This window comes from Corticium candelabrum, chromosome 5 (assembly GCF_963422355.1).
Source record: "Corticium candelabrum chromosome 5, ooCorCand1.1, whole genome shotgun sequence".
Taxonomy (NCBI): Eukaryota; Metazoa; Porifera; class Homoscleromorpha; order Homosclerophorida; family Plakinidae; genus Corticium; species Corticium candelabrum.
In genome coordinates, this window is record NC_085089.1 from 8186227 (window position 1) to 8201226 (window position 15000).

At 44.6% G+C, this 15000-nt stretch overlaps 3 protein-coding genes across 3 annotated transcripts in view; all 3 read left to right on the forward strand.

Moving 5' to 3' along the window:
* The window catches only part of LOC134179696 (uncharacterized), a 1177-nt gene extending 699 nt beyond the window's left edge, over positions 1–478 (forward strand). The window contains exon 3 of the mRNA XM_062646629.1: positions 471–478. Within this exon, the coding sequence (XP_062502613.1) occupies positions 471–478 (8 nt within the window). The remainder of the gene's footprint in view (positions 1–470) is intronic.
* On the forward strand, positions 131–7223 carry LOC134179455 (myotubularin-related protein 2-like). Its single transcript, XM_062646352.1, has 16 exons — positions 131–586; positions 1041–1160; positions 1228–1277; positions 1332–1446; positions 2371–2527; positions 2802–2861; positions 2915–3037; positions 3341–3463; positions 3531–3637; positions 3828–3900; positions 4057–4122; positions 4181–4502; positions 5962–6117; positions 6172–6246; positions 6303–6382; positions 6449–7223. The coding sequence occupies exons 1-16, from the start codon at positions 555–557 to the stop codon at positions 6635–6637; spliced, it is 1848 nt and encodes a 615-aa protein (XP_062502336.1). The 5' UTR covers positions 131–554; the 3' UTR covers positions 6638–7223.
* An 811-nt stretch (positions 7224–8034) lies between these two features.
* On the forward strand, positions 8035–9775 carry LOC134179456 (mRNA decay activator protein ZFP36L1-like). Its single transcript, XM_062646353.1, has 2 exons — positions 8035–8196; positions 8355–9775. The coding sequence occupies exons 1-2, from the start codon at positions 8146–8148 to the stop codon at positions 9255–9257; spliced, it is 954 nt and encodes a 317-aa protein (XP_062502337.1). The 5' UTR covers positions 8035–8145; the 3' UTR covers positions 9258–9775.
* The last annotated feature ends 5225 nt before the right edge of the window (positions 9776–15000 follow it).

Sequence of the window (15000 nt, forward strand, 5' to 3'; positions counted from 1 at the left end):
AATTTGATGCTGGCATTGTAGACTGCTCATGCATTCAGACCAGCACAAAACAACAGAATTATGAGACCAAACTGGGCCTCCACCCATTTTGCATGTTAGCAAATGGTACCCTTCAACATCTAGTGACTTTCCACATTCACATTTAGTGGCCCAAGGTGGTAAAGACAAAGGTAGACCCAATCTGAGAGAAGCCGCCAAGACAAAATTGCCAGATGAAAGTGCAAACTTCTCTGAAGATGGAATGGAATCTAACCATGCTCCTGCTCCTTTACCTCTAATTGAACGCAATCGTGCTGCATCTCGGTTAGAACCAGTTTCAATCAACTGATCTGCTTTTGATTGTACAAATTCTGTCTGTCTGTCTGTCTGTCTGTCTGTCTGTCTGTCTGCCTGTTTGTCTGTCTGTTTGTCTTGTCTGTCTGTTTGTTTGTCTGTTTGTCTGTCTGTTGTCTTTTTGTTTGTTTCTTTAGCTCTCTAATGGTGATTGGGTTTTTTGCAATAGATTTCATCGTTTACCTGCAATCTGTTGGCTTCACACAATCAGCAATGCCATTATGCTAAGAGCAGCAGGAACGATAAGTAGAAGGTACAACACTGCTAACAATGCTACTACAGTAATGGTACATAGAGTGGTTAACTAAGCACTATTCAAATGTGATGAAATGGGAGGGAGCTCTTTGAATGTCTTTAGTTTCTTGTCAGCTGTCTGTTTGTGAGTCTCTTTGCCTGCCTGCCTGCCTGCCTGCCTGCCTGCCTGCCTGCCTGCCTGTTTGTCTGTCTGTCTGTCTGTCTGTCTTATTACATATATTTTATACATTGAAACTAGTACACTCACACTAAACTGTAAAACAAACAAGCAAGCCCGCAGGCTCTACGCTAAAACTAACTGCTAACGCCTAAACAACTGAAACAAGTAAGACTCAAAATTACATAAGTTACACTGAGCAGTCTGTCTGTCTGTCTGTCTGTCTGTCTGTGTGTTTGTTTGTCATCACAGCAAGTGTGATACTAACTTACCAACTTATCTCTCTCTCTCCCAGAGGCAAAGCTGGAACACATTCAGAACACGATGAAGCATATTTGCATGCAGTGTGCATGTTAAGCAGCTCATCACTGCAAGACGGCAAACTCTGGATTTTCACTGATCGGCTTCAAACAAAGTGCATTTCTTTAGAAAGTGGGTGTATCAAACATTAAGGTTAACAGCCTTGAATTGTTACATTGCAGTGCATCCAAGCCAACAGCCATTCACAAATTGTCAAGAGAAGAGGCAAAGAGTGAGATGTTTGGCTGTAATGTAATCGTTTGCTGTTAAGTGTGATGCTGTGCAGCTTTCTATTATCCTGAATGTAAGTTTGTGTACTCGTTTTGGGATCCTGACGTGGAAACGCACAAAGCAGTGAGGGCAAGCTTCAAGCAGCTGCAGTATCTTATGCACAGTAAAGTGTAAGTTGGTTCACATGTGCACACACACACATGCACACACACACACACACACACACACACACACACACACACCTGGAACCTGGAACCTGGAATTCTGCCAAAACCCACGATGGGCTTTGGCATTGCAGAACAAGTTTCCACCAGGAAGTGCGGTCATTTGCTTGTGACAGGTCAATATTCAATGATACCAGGTTTCGTTGTATGGTATCAACCCATCTGTTCTTTGGATCATGCTGAGGACATTTCATATTATGTAACTTTCTTCTCAGCAACAACTTTTGTGGACGAGAGACGTTCATCTGTTCTAAGTGACCAAACACTGTAATCTTTAATGTTGAATTTAACGTTCAATTGGTTCTTCCTTGGCAGATTTCAAGTTGGTGGTATTTTTTATCTTGTTTAGTCTTGTGACACCCGAGATAGATATAATACAGCACACATGAAAATTGGTCACACACACACACACACACACACACACACACACACACACACACACACACACACACACATGCACCCATGCACACACACACACACACACACACACACACACACACACACACATGCACACACACACACACATGCACCCATGCACACACACACACACACACACACACACACACACACACACACACACACACACACACACACACACAAACATGCACACACTTTGATGTTATCTGAAGAAGACAATACACTGAACCAGATAAAAAGTAATGCAGAGGTGACAGGCAATGTGTTTAGGCAGCCAAGATATACAAGCAGTCATGCAGACAGATAGCACAGATAACCTACTAAAAAACAAACAGACAGACAAATAGACAGACAGACATACAGACAGACATACAGATATTTGGATAACAGCAGAGGACAGCTAGCTGCACAATATTAGCTTAACCGTAAGTTATACCACATTGTTTTCTTTAGAGAGTCGAGTCGTTATCTGTCAGCTCTAGAAGAGACCGGATGGTTTGAACAGCTTCATCAGCTGCTAGAGACTGCAGTCAATGTCGCTCTCGTGATGGATGAGTACAACTCGTCTGTTCTCATTGCCTATGAAGATGGCTGGGACAGAACACCTCAAGTATGTAAAGATCTATGCAACTTACCACACAAATTGGGTAGAGACAAACAGACAGACTGACAAACAAATAGACAAACAGATAGATGGACAGACAGACAAACAGACAGACAGGCAATCGACACAAATGAACAGACAGACAGACAGACAGACGGATAGACAAACTGGCAATTAAGACAAATGAACAGACAGAGAGACAACAAACAACAAACATTTGCATCACTCACTACACAAATGTGGCGTAATACAAACTTATACTGCATTGAACCGCTAATAGGTAACCAGCTTGTCACAACTTCTTCTTGATCCTTACTATCGTACGATTGATGGCTTTCAGGTTTGTGTCTTCACTTTTGTGTATTGTACGTATTCAAGCAGCTCATCGTATAGGTTTTGATCCAGAAAGAGTGGCTGTCATTTGGTCATAAGTTTACGTCTCGACATGCACCTTGGCTGACGAAATCTAAGGAAGACGGTCCAGTCTTTCTACAGTGGCTTGACTGTGTTTGGCAGGTTAGCCAGTATAGAGAGATGCATTCCTTCAATACAATAGTTTAGTGTATTGTGAGATGCATCCCTCCAATACAATAGTCTAGTATTGTAAGATGCATTCCTCCAATACAATAGTCTAGTGTATTGTGAGATGCATCCCTCCAATACAATAGTCTAGTGTATTGTGAGATGCATCTCTCCAATACAATAGTCTAGTGTATTGTGAGATGCATCCCTTCAATACAATAGTCTAGTGTATTATGAGATGCATCCCTCCAATACAATAGTCTAGTGGACATACTGATGCGTTTGAGGATTTTGCAGGTCCTGCAGCAGTTTACTCGTCAATTTGAGTTCAATGAAACCTTTCTACGTGTCATAGCAGAGCATGCGTATTCCAGCAGATTTGGTTCGTTCTTGATGGATTCGGACAGAGAACGAGCGACTGTATGTCACACTTGTGATATCTAAATACCAATGTATCTGACTATTCTAATTTCTCAATGCTTTTCAGGAAGACCTACACAAAGGCACTGTATCGCTGTGGCATTGGCTTTATCTTGTCAACGAAACATCAAACAAATTTAGAAACAAGTTGTATGAGCTAGGACATGTACAAAGGTGTGTGTGTGTGTGCGTGCGTGCGTGCGTGCATGCGTGCGTGCATGTGTGCGTGTGTGCATGTGTGTGTGTGTGTGTGTGTGTGTGTGTGTGTGTGTGTGTGTGTGTGTGTGTGTGTGTGTGTGTGTGTGTGTGTGTGTGTGTGTGTTAAGCTGCATTCTAACGTAGTCTCATCCCTTGGTGTCAACAGAGTTCTTTATCCACAGACCAGTGTAGCAAACCTCAAACTGTGGGAATCACAGTACTGTGGATACAAGCAAGAGGTACGCACAACATTCATACAAACTATAGATGAGACAAACTTTGTACCAGACTGTCAGCAGATACTAACACAATTCTAGATATGACTGCTGCTTTGTAGTCACACTGTAAAATGCATAGGCTGGTGACAATACAGTTGATTATTTGTCATTTTGTAGGAGAATATTTCAACAGCAAAGCAGCTGGCACAAGAGCAACAAGAGAAGTTATTGCAAGACTATAAGGTTCTACGTGTTGCCAGCGCTTTTCAACTGAATTAACGCACTCGCATCTTTTATTCAGGATTTGAAAAAGCAATATACTTTATTGTGTGAAAGGACGTGTCTTACAGTGGAAGACAGCTTTGCACGCATTCTCCCTGATGCTGCTGGCATGTTGACCAAATCCAATTTCGAGTCAAGCATGAGTGTACTCAAGCGACGTTCTTGTGTTTATGAGCAAGAAGCTTTTGAACAATACGATGCCGTGTACAGACGACTTGAGAGAGTAGAGGAGGATGATAGTGTGAAAGCAGCCCCACAAGCACTGGATCAATTAGATGATGAATATGGTGATGAGGATGAGGATGATGATGATGATGATGATTCTGAGAATGTGGCAATGGGTAAGTTGAGGTTGGTTGTGTTGTAATGATGACAGGTGCAGGAGGATTACCTACTGTTTATCTAATTAATTTCAATTAATTGCCATCTTTATAAGTTTCTTGCATCAAAGCGTCCCTATGATATAATTTCATCTCTCAAATGATTCTGGGTAAGCAAGGGGTCACGCTTGACAATGAGGTCAATGGAAATGATGAGCATCTTGTTGTTAAGTAATTGAGTTTGGGGTTGGGACTTCGATACATTCAGTGGCTCCAAACTGTTATAGATACCAAATTCTTTTACATACTGGTATTTCATGGAAATATGAGATAATTTTCTCTTTCAAAGAATTTCTGCTCTCAATTTAGTTCTTCTATTCGTGGACATTATTCAAAGGATTTTGATGTTTGATGTTTATGGTCGCTGATTTATGACAAATATCAAGTGTAATTGGTGTATAGAGAGTATGTAAAGACAAAACAGGTAGGCAGAGCAGTGGGCTGATGGTTGGCAATTTTATTACTAAACAGGCACGCAGACAAACTGACAGAATGTATCAAAGGTTATTTTGAAACTAGAAATTTGTATTTGACAGACAGACAGGCAGGCAGATGGCAACAGCAGTGTCGTCAGTGGGGAAATGAACAGACTAGCTTGTAGACAAGACTCTGTACAATGATTTTATGATATTTGAATAGTTAATGATTAACGCTGCTACATGATTTGCAGTCATTCTTCCACAAACTGTAGTTAGCTGTGTAGATTGTTATATCTTTCAAATGTATTTGACAGACAGACAGACAGACAGACAGACAGACAGACAGACGGACAGATAGACAGATGGATAGACAGACACAAACAAACAGACAGACAGACGATAAACAGACAGACAGATGGGCAGTGAACAGGCATAATGCAAACAAAATAGAAACTTATGGCCATAGTGCCTCGTCCTCAGACATTACATTTTGATGTACTATCAACTCTTGCTGTACACTAGAGAGACAACTAAAACTCACAGTCATTTTAACATAACAGGCAGACTGAATCCTCGACGTTGCTTGACTCCTTTGTTTGGACACAACACGCATGCCACTATTACTGGATACATCAACTCACTGAAGGTTTCTCCACTACTAAACCTTCAACAATCAACATCAACTCCTATTCCTAGTTTCAACGTGTGTAGTTTACGTATAGACTCATGACTGATACAGCAACATGTGATAAGCATGGACGATGCTGCCAAGTTTATCATTGATTAGCAGCAGACTAGAACAATACTGAAGCTCTGAACTGCATACGTATTACGTTGTCTGAACCCAATTAATACTGAGCTACAAATGTATTTACAGATGGAGCAAATCAAAAGCTAATTATTTGCCTTGGAGAAGATATTTCCATGCACACAGTCACTTACGCACACGTTATTCGTGTCTGACCTCATAGTAATCTTATTTCTCTACTTATAATATGTAGTTTCAAGTGAGCATCGACCTCGATTGACTCTAAGTCTCAGTCCAGAGAGATTGTCGCCAAATCGATCTCACAGCATGGGAGGTGGAGATAAACGAGTGAGGTCACCAGAAGCCTTTCTACCCGAAGTTGATCTAGTCAATCACGTCAAGATGAAAGGTAAACGCATAATAGCGCCTATTCATAGCTCGATCAGAGATGCATTCTCATTAGGGTTGACATCGATCGACGACAATGAAGTCAGACTGAGTAAGAGTACCTGCTTTGGATATCTCACTAAAATTGGAGGTCACATATCTTATCATGATGATGACGACGTCGGCAATTGTATCATCCCTTTTTAGGACGACGCAAAACGTGGAGGAAGCGGTGGTTTGTACTGGATCTTAGTAAGCGTTTTCTTGCATATTTTGAGGACGAAAAGGTCAATCGAATACACAAGCACACGAACACTGTGTGGCCTCTCTAGATCAGTTGTGTCTCTTTGTAGGCTGCCGAGCGCAAGCAGGCGCCGAGAGGTGTGATCAAATTGGCCGACGTGATCGAAGTGTTTCGATATGCGAAGAAAGAGAACGGATTCGGACTGCGAACTCCCAAACGTACCTACCTCATCCAGTCCCCATCCCTCGAGGCGATGCAGACGTGGATAGCCTGCCTGACGGTTGGTAAGGTAGCCTAATGCTATAGCGACCCGCAGGCGTTTGATTTATTGAATAGAATTTGCTAATTGTATGTATGACCGGTGGGGGTTTCCCCCTCTATTTTAATAACCACGCCCATTTGAACTCTGCACTCGCACACGCTTCCGGGTGTGACATCAACGTAGGCCAAAAAAGATACAGCATGTCAGGAAATCCGACAATATGCGAGCTTGTAAGGATAGACACTGCAGGAATAAGTAAGGATTCATGCGTAGTGTGACACCTGGGTATACTTCCTTATTAGGAATTCCAGCATTCCCAGGTTCCTCTCTCTACAACAAATCAGTTGTCTAGATATCTACGTATACAATCGCAAGGACGTCACGCATTTTTCATCTATCTTTCATTGTCGTCACGCTCGCGTGCACGTTGTATTGTTTCTCGTCGCTGCTTGTCACTGCTGCACGCGACACCAACAAACAACGGCACACACATGACGTGCACACCGAGAGAGATAGAGACACACACACGATCACACATACACCTAACCAGCAACGCAAACGCATCACAAATTACATGATTGGACGGTCAGCATGCAATTGAGCGTGGTTTCTAGGTTAGTGAGTGTGATTCATCGACAACAAAGGAATCAGCTGCGTTGGTTGCTTGAAATGAGTGCCAACCAACCCCCGCTCGGCAATTTGCGGGTGCAAATTGACGTCACTCTTGTTTGCGGTCAGATTAGAGACAATGCTGTGTAAGCGTCGGTTTTAGGGATTCGTCAACTTCCTTGTTTCGTGTCACATGTTTACGAAACGCGCCATTCATTGGTCACGTGACGACACGCCTTCGTGGATTATCAGCGTGGGCGAGGAAGCGTGCGCGAGAGGAGGTGTTAATGACGGTGACGTACACACACTCGTGTTTCATCGTTGTGGTGATAATATCGGTGATGAATAATAGTGTCTCTAGGGAGCAGCATACAGAGAAGAGTGTTGCGGTCTGCGTCGCCAAGGTGTCGCAAATGTAGCGAAAATGTAGCGAGAATGTAGCGAAACTGTAGTAACACGTAATGTTTGGTGACGACCAGCATATTGTTATGCCTACTGCGATTCTGTTTGGGAAAGACACAGGAAATTGCTCAGCCGGGTCGCGTGCAGAGTTGCATAGGCGGGTCGCGTTACATGCCGATGACGTCAATAGTCACTTTGTTGTAGTTTGATACGTCGATGTGTTGACGCGCTTCGTGCAGACTCGCAGCGTCGTTGCGTTGCTGCAAGACGCTCAAATCGGTCGTAATGCGACGAATTGGCGACACGCGGAGTCATCAAGAGTGCCGTTCGGGTCTGCAGCGACCACTTCCTGTTCGCTAATCGTGTTATTATCCGGGGCGTCACGTGAGATAAGGCAGGCGGAGTGACGATATGTGCGTTGATTGGATGTGCAAATTGCAACGCTTCCGACAACTGCGGTGAGGTGAGAGTGTCCAGTCCAGTAAACAACGACTCAGTCTTCGATCAGCGTGCGTCTGGGTTCAGTGCGCGCAATGAACGCGTTTCCGACGAGTCTCTACGAAATGAGTAACGCAACATTCGAGGTATGTAGACGTGCCACAGTGTAGCAACGCGCATGCTACAATGTAGCAACGCAATGTCACTTTCATCATTCAAACTCTGTCGCCTTTCCGGTTCTCACCGGACCGTGTCGCGTCGTTCAGAAATATAATAAAATCCTTGTGTTCGTTTGGTTGTCTAGATGGACAGCAATCTCGGATCGTACGACTACACTCCACCGCTCGACCTCTCTCCGCCACTCCAGAAACCTCGAGTAACTCGCGCGCTCTCACAACCTAACGGCCTCACTCCTGCAGGCAGCCCGTTCGCTCATCCATCGCCCGTCGAGCTGCGACGCTTACGTTTCTACTCGGATGCCGCCGACGACGCGTTGGGATCGAGAGCGCGGAGGTCGACGATCATCTCGACGCGTTACAAGACCGAGCTGTGCAGGCCGTATGCAGAGTCGGGGACGTGCAAGTATGGCGACAAATGTCAGTTCGCTCACGGACCGGACGAGCTTCGTCCGTTGGTGCGACATCCGAAGTACAAGACCGAGTTATGCAGGACGTTTCATGCGATCGGATTCTGTCCGTACGGACCGAGATGTCATTTCGTTCACAGTCCCGACGAGAAGCATCGACCTCGGACGCCTCCCTCCGCCCCTTCCACACCCAACAAGCAGCGTCACTCGTTCATGTTCCTCGAAGACGAGCCGTGTGCGTCAGACTCGATGTCGACCTACCTGCCCGCGCCGCCCAAACCGATGCGACGCTCCGTCACACAGATGCAGTTCAACCCGCGATTTTCGGTCAACGAAATCGAGCAGAACATGACGCGGTATAACTACGACTGTCGCTCGTTGGACGGATATCGACAGGAGATGGCTCTTACTGAAGCTCTGGGCCGGCTCTCGTTGGCTGATATGGCTGCGTATAGCGATTTTGTCCTTGCCAATTCTGATAGTGCGCCATCGTCGCCGTCGTCGGAGCCGTGGGTGTCGGAGCTGCCCAATAACTACACGTCGTGCCGTCGGAGTTCGATCGGAGGAGACGACGGCAGCGGCAGTCCTCGTCGTCTGCCCGTTTTCAGCAGTCTGGCGTAAGTTGCTACATTGTTGCAACACGAACTACTACACTGTAGCAAGTCGGTCTACATTTGTTGCAAGTGTCTCTCTCTCTCTCTCTCTCTTTCTCTCGGTACATTGTTGCAGCTCCTTTACATTACACTTGACACATTCTAATCCATTATATTAACTTAAGTCGTAATTCTTTTACAAGTTGAACTAATTCTTATATTTATTTATCCCTCATCTCTCCCCCTCGTAGGGAGACACTAGTAGTTATTTGGTTATTCTCCACATGTACTCGATATTTGCCGGCAGAACTCCTAACAATTACGCATGAACAATGAATGGACAGAAGGGCTGTAGTAATTTCAGCTATCAGGCTTTGTTTTCTAGATGCTTGTGGCTGCTTCTAGTTTGAAGTTGCTCATATATTAGGTTATTTGACATATTCATGGCGAACTCATTCAGTGAACGATATGCAGACTAGACATGCTGTAGATTATACTGTAGAATGGACGGATTCTATTTTTTTGGATAATATTAGCTAAACGAAATCAGTTGCACTGCGTGTGTGTGCGTGTGCGTTTGTGAGAGAAATAGTTGCGTGTGAGCGGTGCGACGCGATTTCGCGTGCGATAAAAAGCTGTAATTCCGTTTCGTCAGGTTTCACTCCATATAGGGCAGTATTGCGTATGAGGATGGGCGTGGCTAATTGTTTGTTGCACACTGTCTGGTCCGATCATTTGTATGTACGTCCATGTATGGCTGGGAGCCAAGTAAACTCGGTCCCTTGAGTGTTGTGATAGTACACGATTGGTTGAAAGCAGTCTGCATGCCTGTTTACAGGATTATCAGACTGCAATTAGACATATACCCTTCTGGCACCTCAAATTTTAGAGTATGAAGCCTAGGGAAACAGTTGCTGTCAAACTACTTGTCAAGTTGTAGCATATAGATGGACAGGAACAACTGGAGTTGATGTGTTGGCTGGCCAAATTATTTGTAAGTATACTAGGCAGGACGTTGAGACTGCCTTGTGGTCATGCAATGCAATACATTACCGCTTTCTTGCACTCATCTCTTTGTCAATCGATCAACAAACAACAGACGTGTCCTTTCAGTTATCCTAAATGTATCCAATAATAAGGTAAGTGGTCTCCTACAACATTGTTGTTGTGTGTAAATCGTAAATCTCGCCTGAGGGGTTTTCTCTCTATTGATTTAGTTGAGTTTGCATGCTAGGTAAAGCCAGGCAAAGAGAAACTGCAATGATTGTTTGTGCAAACGGAGCGATTTTACGAGGCTTTACTTACTAATCTCTAGATCTAGATCTGTGTGAGCATGCAGACATATACTTTTTTTAGCGTGGCTCTTCAAATTGAGGTCATGTGATCCATACGTTTAGATTGTAGTAGGTAGTCATGCGTGTACATGTATTCTGCTAGAGTTGGTATTTAGTCAGCTTGAGATGTAGAACAGCAGACATGCACGTTGGTAGCTAATGGTGATTATACGTAGAGATAGGATGTAGCTACTAGGCTGCATGGTTGTTGAGGTGTGTTATCTACAGACAGCATGCAAGAAGCTGCTGCAGTGGGGGAAGGTATGGCTTGCTAGACAAACTAGAGAATCTTGACTAGGGGGAAGATCTGTACAGTACAAATGCTTTAGTAATTGCAGTCCCTACAAAGTTAATTAATTAAGGGGTTCTAAGCAAATAGAGATAGTGCGTGCGGGGGCGGGGAGTAGGCGTTCTCTGTAGTACCCGTATTTGCCGCCATTTTAGGGGGCAAGTTTCTGTCCTCGGCAGGTATCTCTCTTTGCGACGGCGGCTTGTACAACATTTCAAGGACGTTCAACTGTGTGTTAGATAGTACGGCGACAGTATACTAATTGCGAAAGATTTAAACCAAATTCTAGCGGTGAATTCGCGAGTTTGACGTGATTTCTTAGTCTGATGGTCGAGTGCGATAAAGCTAATTCTTAGAATAGAGACTAGGGAACAGAAGTCTAAAAGCCTCTCCGACGAATCGCAGAAGCGATACGAGGAGAAAGTTGTACCTGCGGGCCTAAAAACAGGTAGAACGGAGGCTCAACTGTGGACGGAGAAGCAAAGAAGTATTCCCGACATGAATTGGAGTGACATGATGTTGTATATGATTGTCTGCTGTTAGGTGTACTAGACCTTTCTTGAGACGAACAAATCTCTCTCTACTGGAAGTGATCGTAGCAACCTAACCCATCCTTGCAGATGGAACCCAGTCAGGGTTAGTTGAGTCATACACAAAGGATGGCTTCCCTAGAATTATTCAGAGTAGCATAGATTACTCTTTTAGTACAGAACATACTAGAAATGACAGCTCTACCAGACAGAAAGTGCTCAGAGCAAACACGCGAATGCTGCGATGGCTTCCAGTCCTTTCTGACTAGGCTGGAGATCCGCGCTGCCCGTTGTCTGTCGCTCAAATGACGCGTTTCAGGTCCCTGACTGGTTGGTATAGCCGGTATAGACTAAAAACGTATGTTGCTGCCCTGAATTCTACGATCGTGGCAGCCAAAAACAGAGCAACTCGTAGCCATGCTAGTACGCTTGCCCCCTAAGATGGCGACTTCCGGGATATTACGTGATTGTGACGTCAAACGCACTATCTCTATAAATAAACTAAAGAATGAGAGATCTGAACTAAAGCTATCATGATTGTAGTCCCTAGCTATTACGTTAATTAATTAGGAGGTAATATGAACAATAACACATCAAATCCGGGTTGATCAAGAATGAACTCAAATATAGCTCAACAGGTCTAGACTAGCTGCAAGCATTAACTTTAGACTGTTTGCGCACACATATGTCCTTATTTAGAGGAAGTCTAGAAAAAGAATGCTATTAGAGTAACTATGGATCTGTTCTGTTGGTAAACACAGTTACAGCCTCTTTCGTGTTAAGAACAATTAATTAATGAAGTAATGTAATCGGACCAGACAGCAGTGTGCTGGGTATTTAGTCTCAGACATGCTGATAAGGAAAACCCACTTTTCCTCTATCCTGATTGCTTTCTGTTTAGACGTTGGAAGTAGAAATGTTCACCATAGTATAAATGCAATAGAAGATGATGCCTAGATGCATCACTATGTTATATAAATAGAATTGATGAGTCCCCAATCCACATGCACATAAATGACGTATAGACAGCTATCTCAATGCATAATGCAGCAATGACTTTACCAACCAAGAATAGTTAATACGCATTACACCAAGGGAGTGAGTGTAGCACAAGCACAGTGGCTGGTGGCATTATTTGCATCATCTGTTGCTTCACTACAATGTCTTTCCTCTCGTATGGTGATAAACTGCAAGCACACCAGCTCTCGATCTCAAACTGTTATGTGTGTAAACATGCATAATCGATATTGAAGTCCAACCATGAACCATTTCAAGTTTCTGCACAATGTGAACTTGTATAGCAACATATTAATTATTGGAGTATGCGAGCTCATTACATTTGTGCAACCAAGATGAACCTCACTCTATCTGCCACTATACTTGACAACATTTCCAAGTTATCTAGATCATGTTAGGCAATGTACATAGAGTTGAGAAATAGTAATAATAATAATAATAATAATAATAATAATAATAATAATAATAATATTCTGACTGAGACGTCAAACCGATGGCGAGACGCACCGGAAAGATGAGCAGCAGTGGTTACCTATCTCAGACAATGAGGTCACATTGTGTCTCAAAAGGATGGGGAACTGGAAGTCTCCTGGTCCAGACAAGGTTTATGGTTTCTGGGTCAAGCGTATCACGTGTCTTCACACTGATCTGACTCGTAACTACAACCTGCTGGTTCAGAATCCAGACTCTGTACCCGACTGGTTGTCTCAAGGAATAACTACTCTGATTCCTAAGAATGACAAGACTGACCAGGCCAAATATTACCGGCCTATCACGTGTCTGCCTGTCTTCTATAAGACCCTCACCTCAGTCATCAGGCAGAGGATTGCAGGGCATTTGGATCAGAGAAACCTCATGGCTCCGGAGCAGAAGGGTTGTCGACAGGGATCTTTTGGTGCAAAGGATCAGCTGTTGATCAACAAGCTGCTTATCGAAGACTGTAGGACGAGGCACAAGAGCTTGAGCATGGCTTGGGTGGACTACCAGAAAGCCTATGACAGCGTGCCATACAGTTGTTTGCTCCAATGCCTTCAGCTGCATAAGATCAGTCCAGTCTTGTGCGGGTTCCTGTCACGTGTGATGAAGAGTTGGAGGACATCGATGGTGCTTTCTTGCGGGAATAGTACTATCAAGACAAGGCTTATGCAGATCAGGAGGGGTATTTTCCAAGGTGACTCACTTTCTCCACTTCTCTTCTGTATGGCTCTCAATCCTCTGAGCAAGGAGCTGAACAGAACCGGTTACGGCTACCGGATGAGCACTGGGCATGGTGAGACTGCCAAACGTCAGCTTATCAGTCATCTACTTTACATAGATGATCTGAAGCTGTATGGCAGAAACTCTGATCAGTTGGACGGGTTGTTGCACACGGTTCGTACCTTCTCTGATGACATCCAGATGAAGTTTGGTCTGGACAAATGTGCTGTTGCACACTTTGTCAACGGCAGGCTATCTGGACACAACTCTGGAGTGACGGTAGGAAAATCGGACACCATCAACTGTCAGGAACCGGGTCAAGTCTACAAGTACTTGGGTGTAGATGAGAGTAACGGTATTCAGCACAGCATGATGCGGGAGAGACTCCGTCGTGAGTACTTGCGCAGAGTGAAGGTGGTTCTCCGGACTGAGTTGTATGGTCGGAACAAGATTCTAGCCATCAATGGGTTTGCACTACCGGTTCTCACTTACGGTTTTGGCGTCATTCATTGGGGGTGCACGGACCTGCAGCAGCTCGATCGACGGACCAGAAAGCTCCTCTCTATGCACGGTGTCCACCATCCTGCTGCAGACGTTGACCGACTGTACGCTCCTTGCAGTGATGGGGGTAGGGGGTTACAACAGATTGAGTCGACATATCAATCTTGTATTGTGAGGCTGAACTGTTACCTTGCTGACAGTTCTGATCCTTTCATGCAGATGATACGGGAGTGTACGTGACTCTGGAAAATCTTCACACTCGATCAAGCACATGGCTTGTCGCTTTACTGCACAGCTGCGGAGGAGTCTTGCTTTGGACAACAAGTCGCAGAACTTACACAGGAATGCATCCATCTCGGTTGAAGGTGGCTTCAAGCAAGCGCCTGAAACAGATGCGAGACATTACCGTACGTGTTGCAGTTCTCTCGTGTGCGGTCCTGGAGCGGGAAGCCTAGGCACGGGCAGTATCGTCGTCTCACTGAGCAACCGCCTGTGGACATGAAAGAGACCTACGGATGGCTAAAGGCAGCGAATCTTCCTGCTGCAACTGAGGGACTGGTTGTTGCTGCTCAAGACCAAGCTCTTCGGACTCGGTACTATGAGCGCAAGCTTCTACATCGTTATGTCAGTCCTACTTGCCGCATGTGCAGTGTAGGCCTGGAAACAGTCGACCACATTGTGGCAGGCTGTAGTGCTTTGGCACCGACGGACTACACTGATCGACACAATCAGGTGGCCTCCATCATTCACTGGGACGTTTGTCGCCATTTTGGGGTTCCAGTGGAGAGCAGATGGTACCGGCATCATCCTGATAGGCTTGTGGAGACGGATGACATTACTATGATGTGGGATACCACCATCCCCTCTGCCAGGAAGATCAAAGCCAATCGTCCAGACATCTGT

Coding starts and splice junctions, on each gene's coding strand:
- LOC134179455 (XM_062646352.1), top strand. CDS start 555: ATGCTAAGAGCAGCAGGAACGATAAGTAGAAG. Junction 3,638..3,827: donor GAGCTAGGACATGTACAAAG/GTGTGTGTGTGT, acceptor TGGTGTCAACAG/AGTTCTTTATCCACAGACCA. Junction 6,383..6,448: donor CATATTTTGAGGACGAAAAG/GTCAATCGAATA, acceptor GTCTCTTTGTAG/GCTGCCGAGCGCAAGCAGGC.
- LOC134179456 (XM_062646353.1), top strand. CDS start 8,146: ATGAACGCGTTTCCGACGAGTCTCTACGAAATGAGTAACGCAACATTC. Junction 8,197..8,354: donor TGAGTAACGCAACATTCGAG/GTATGTAGACGT, acceptor TTGGTTGTCTAG/ATGGACAGCAATCTCGGATC.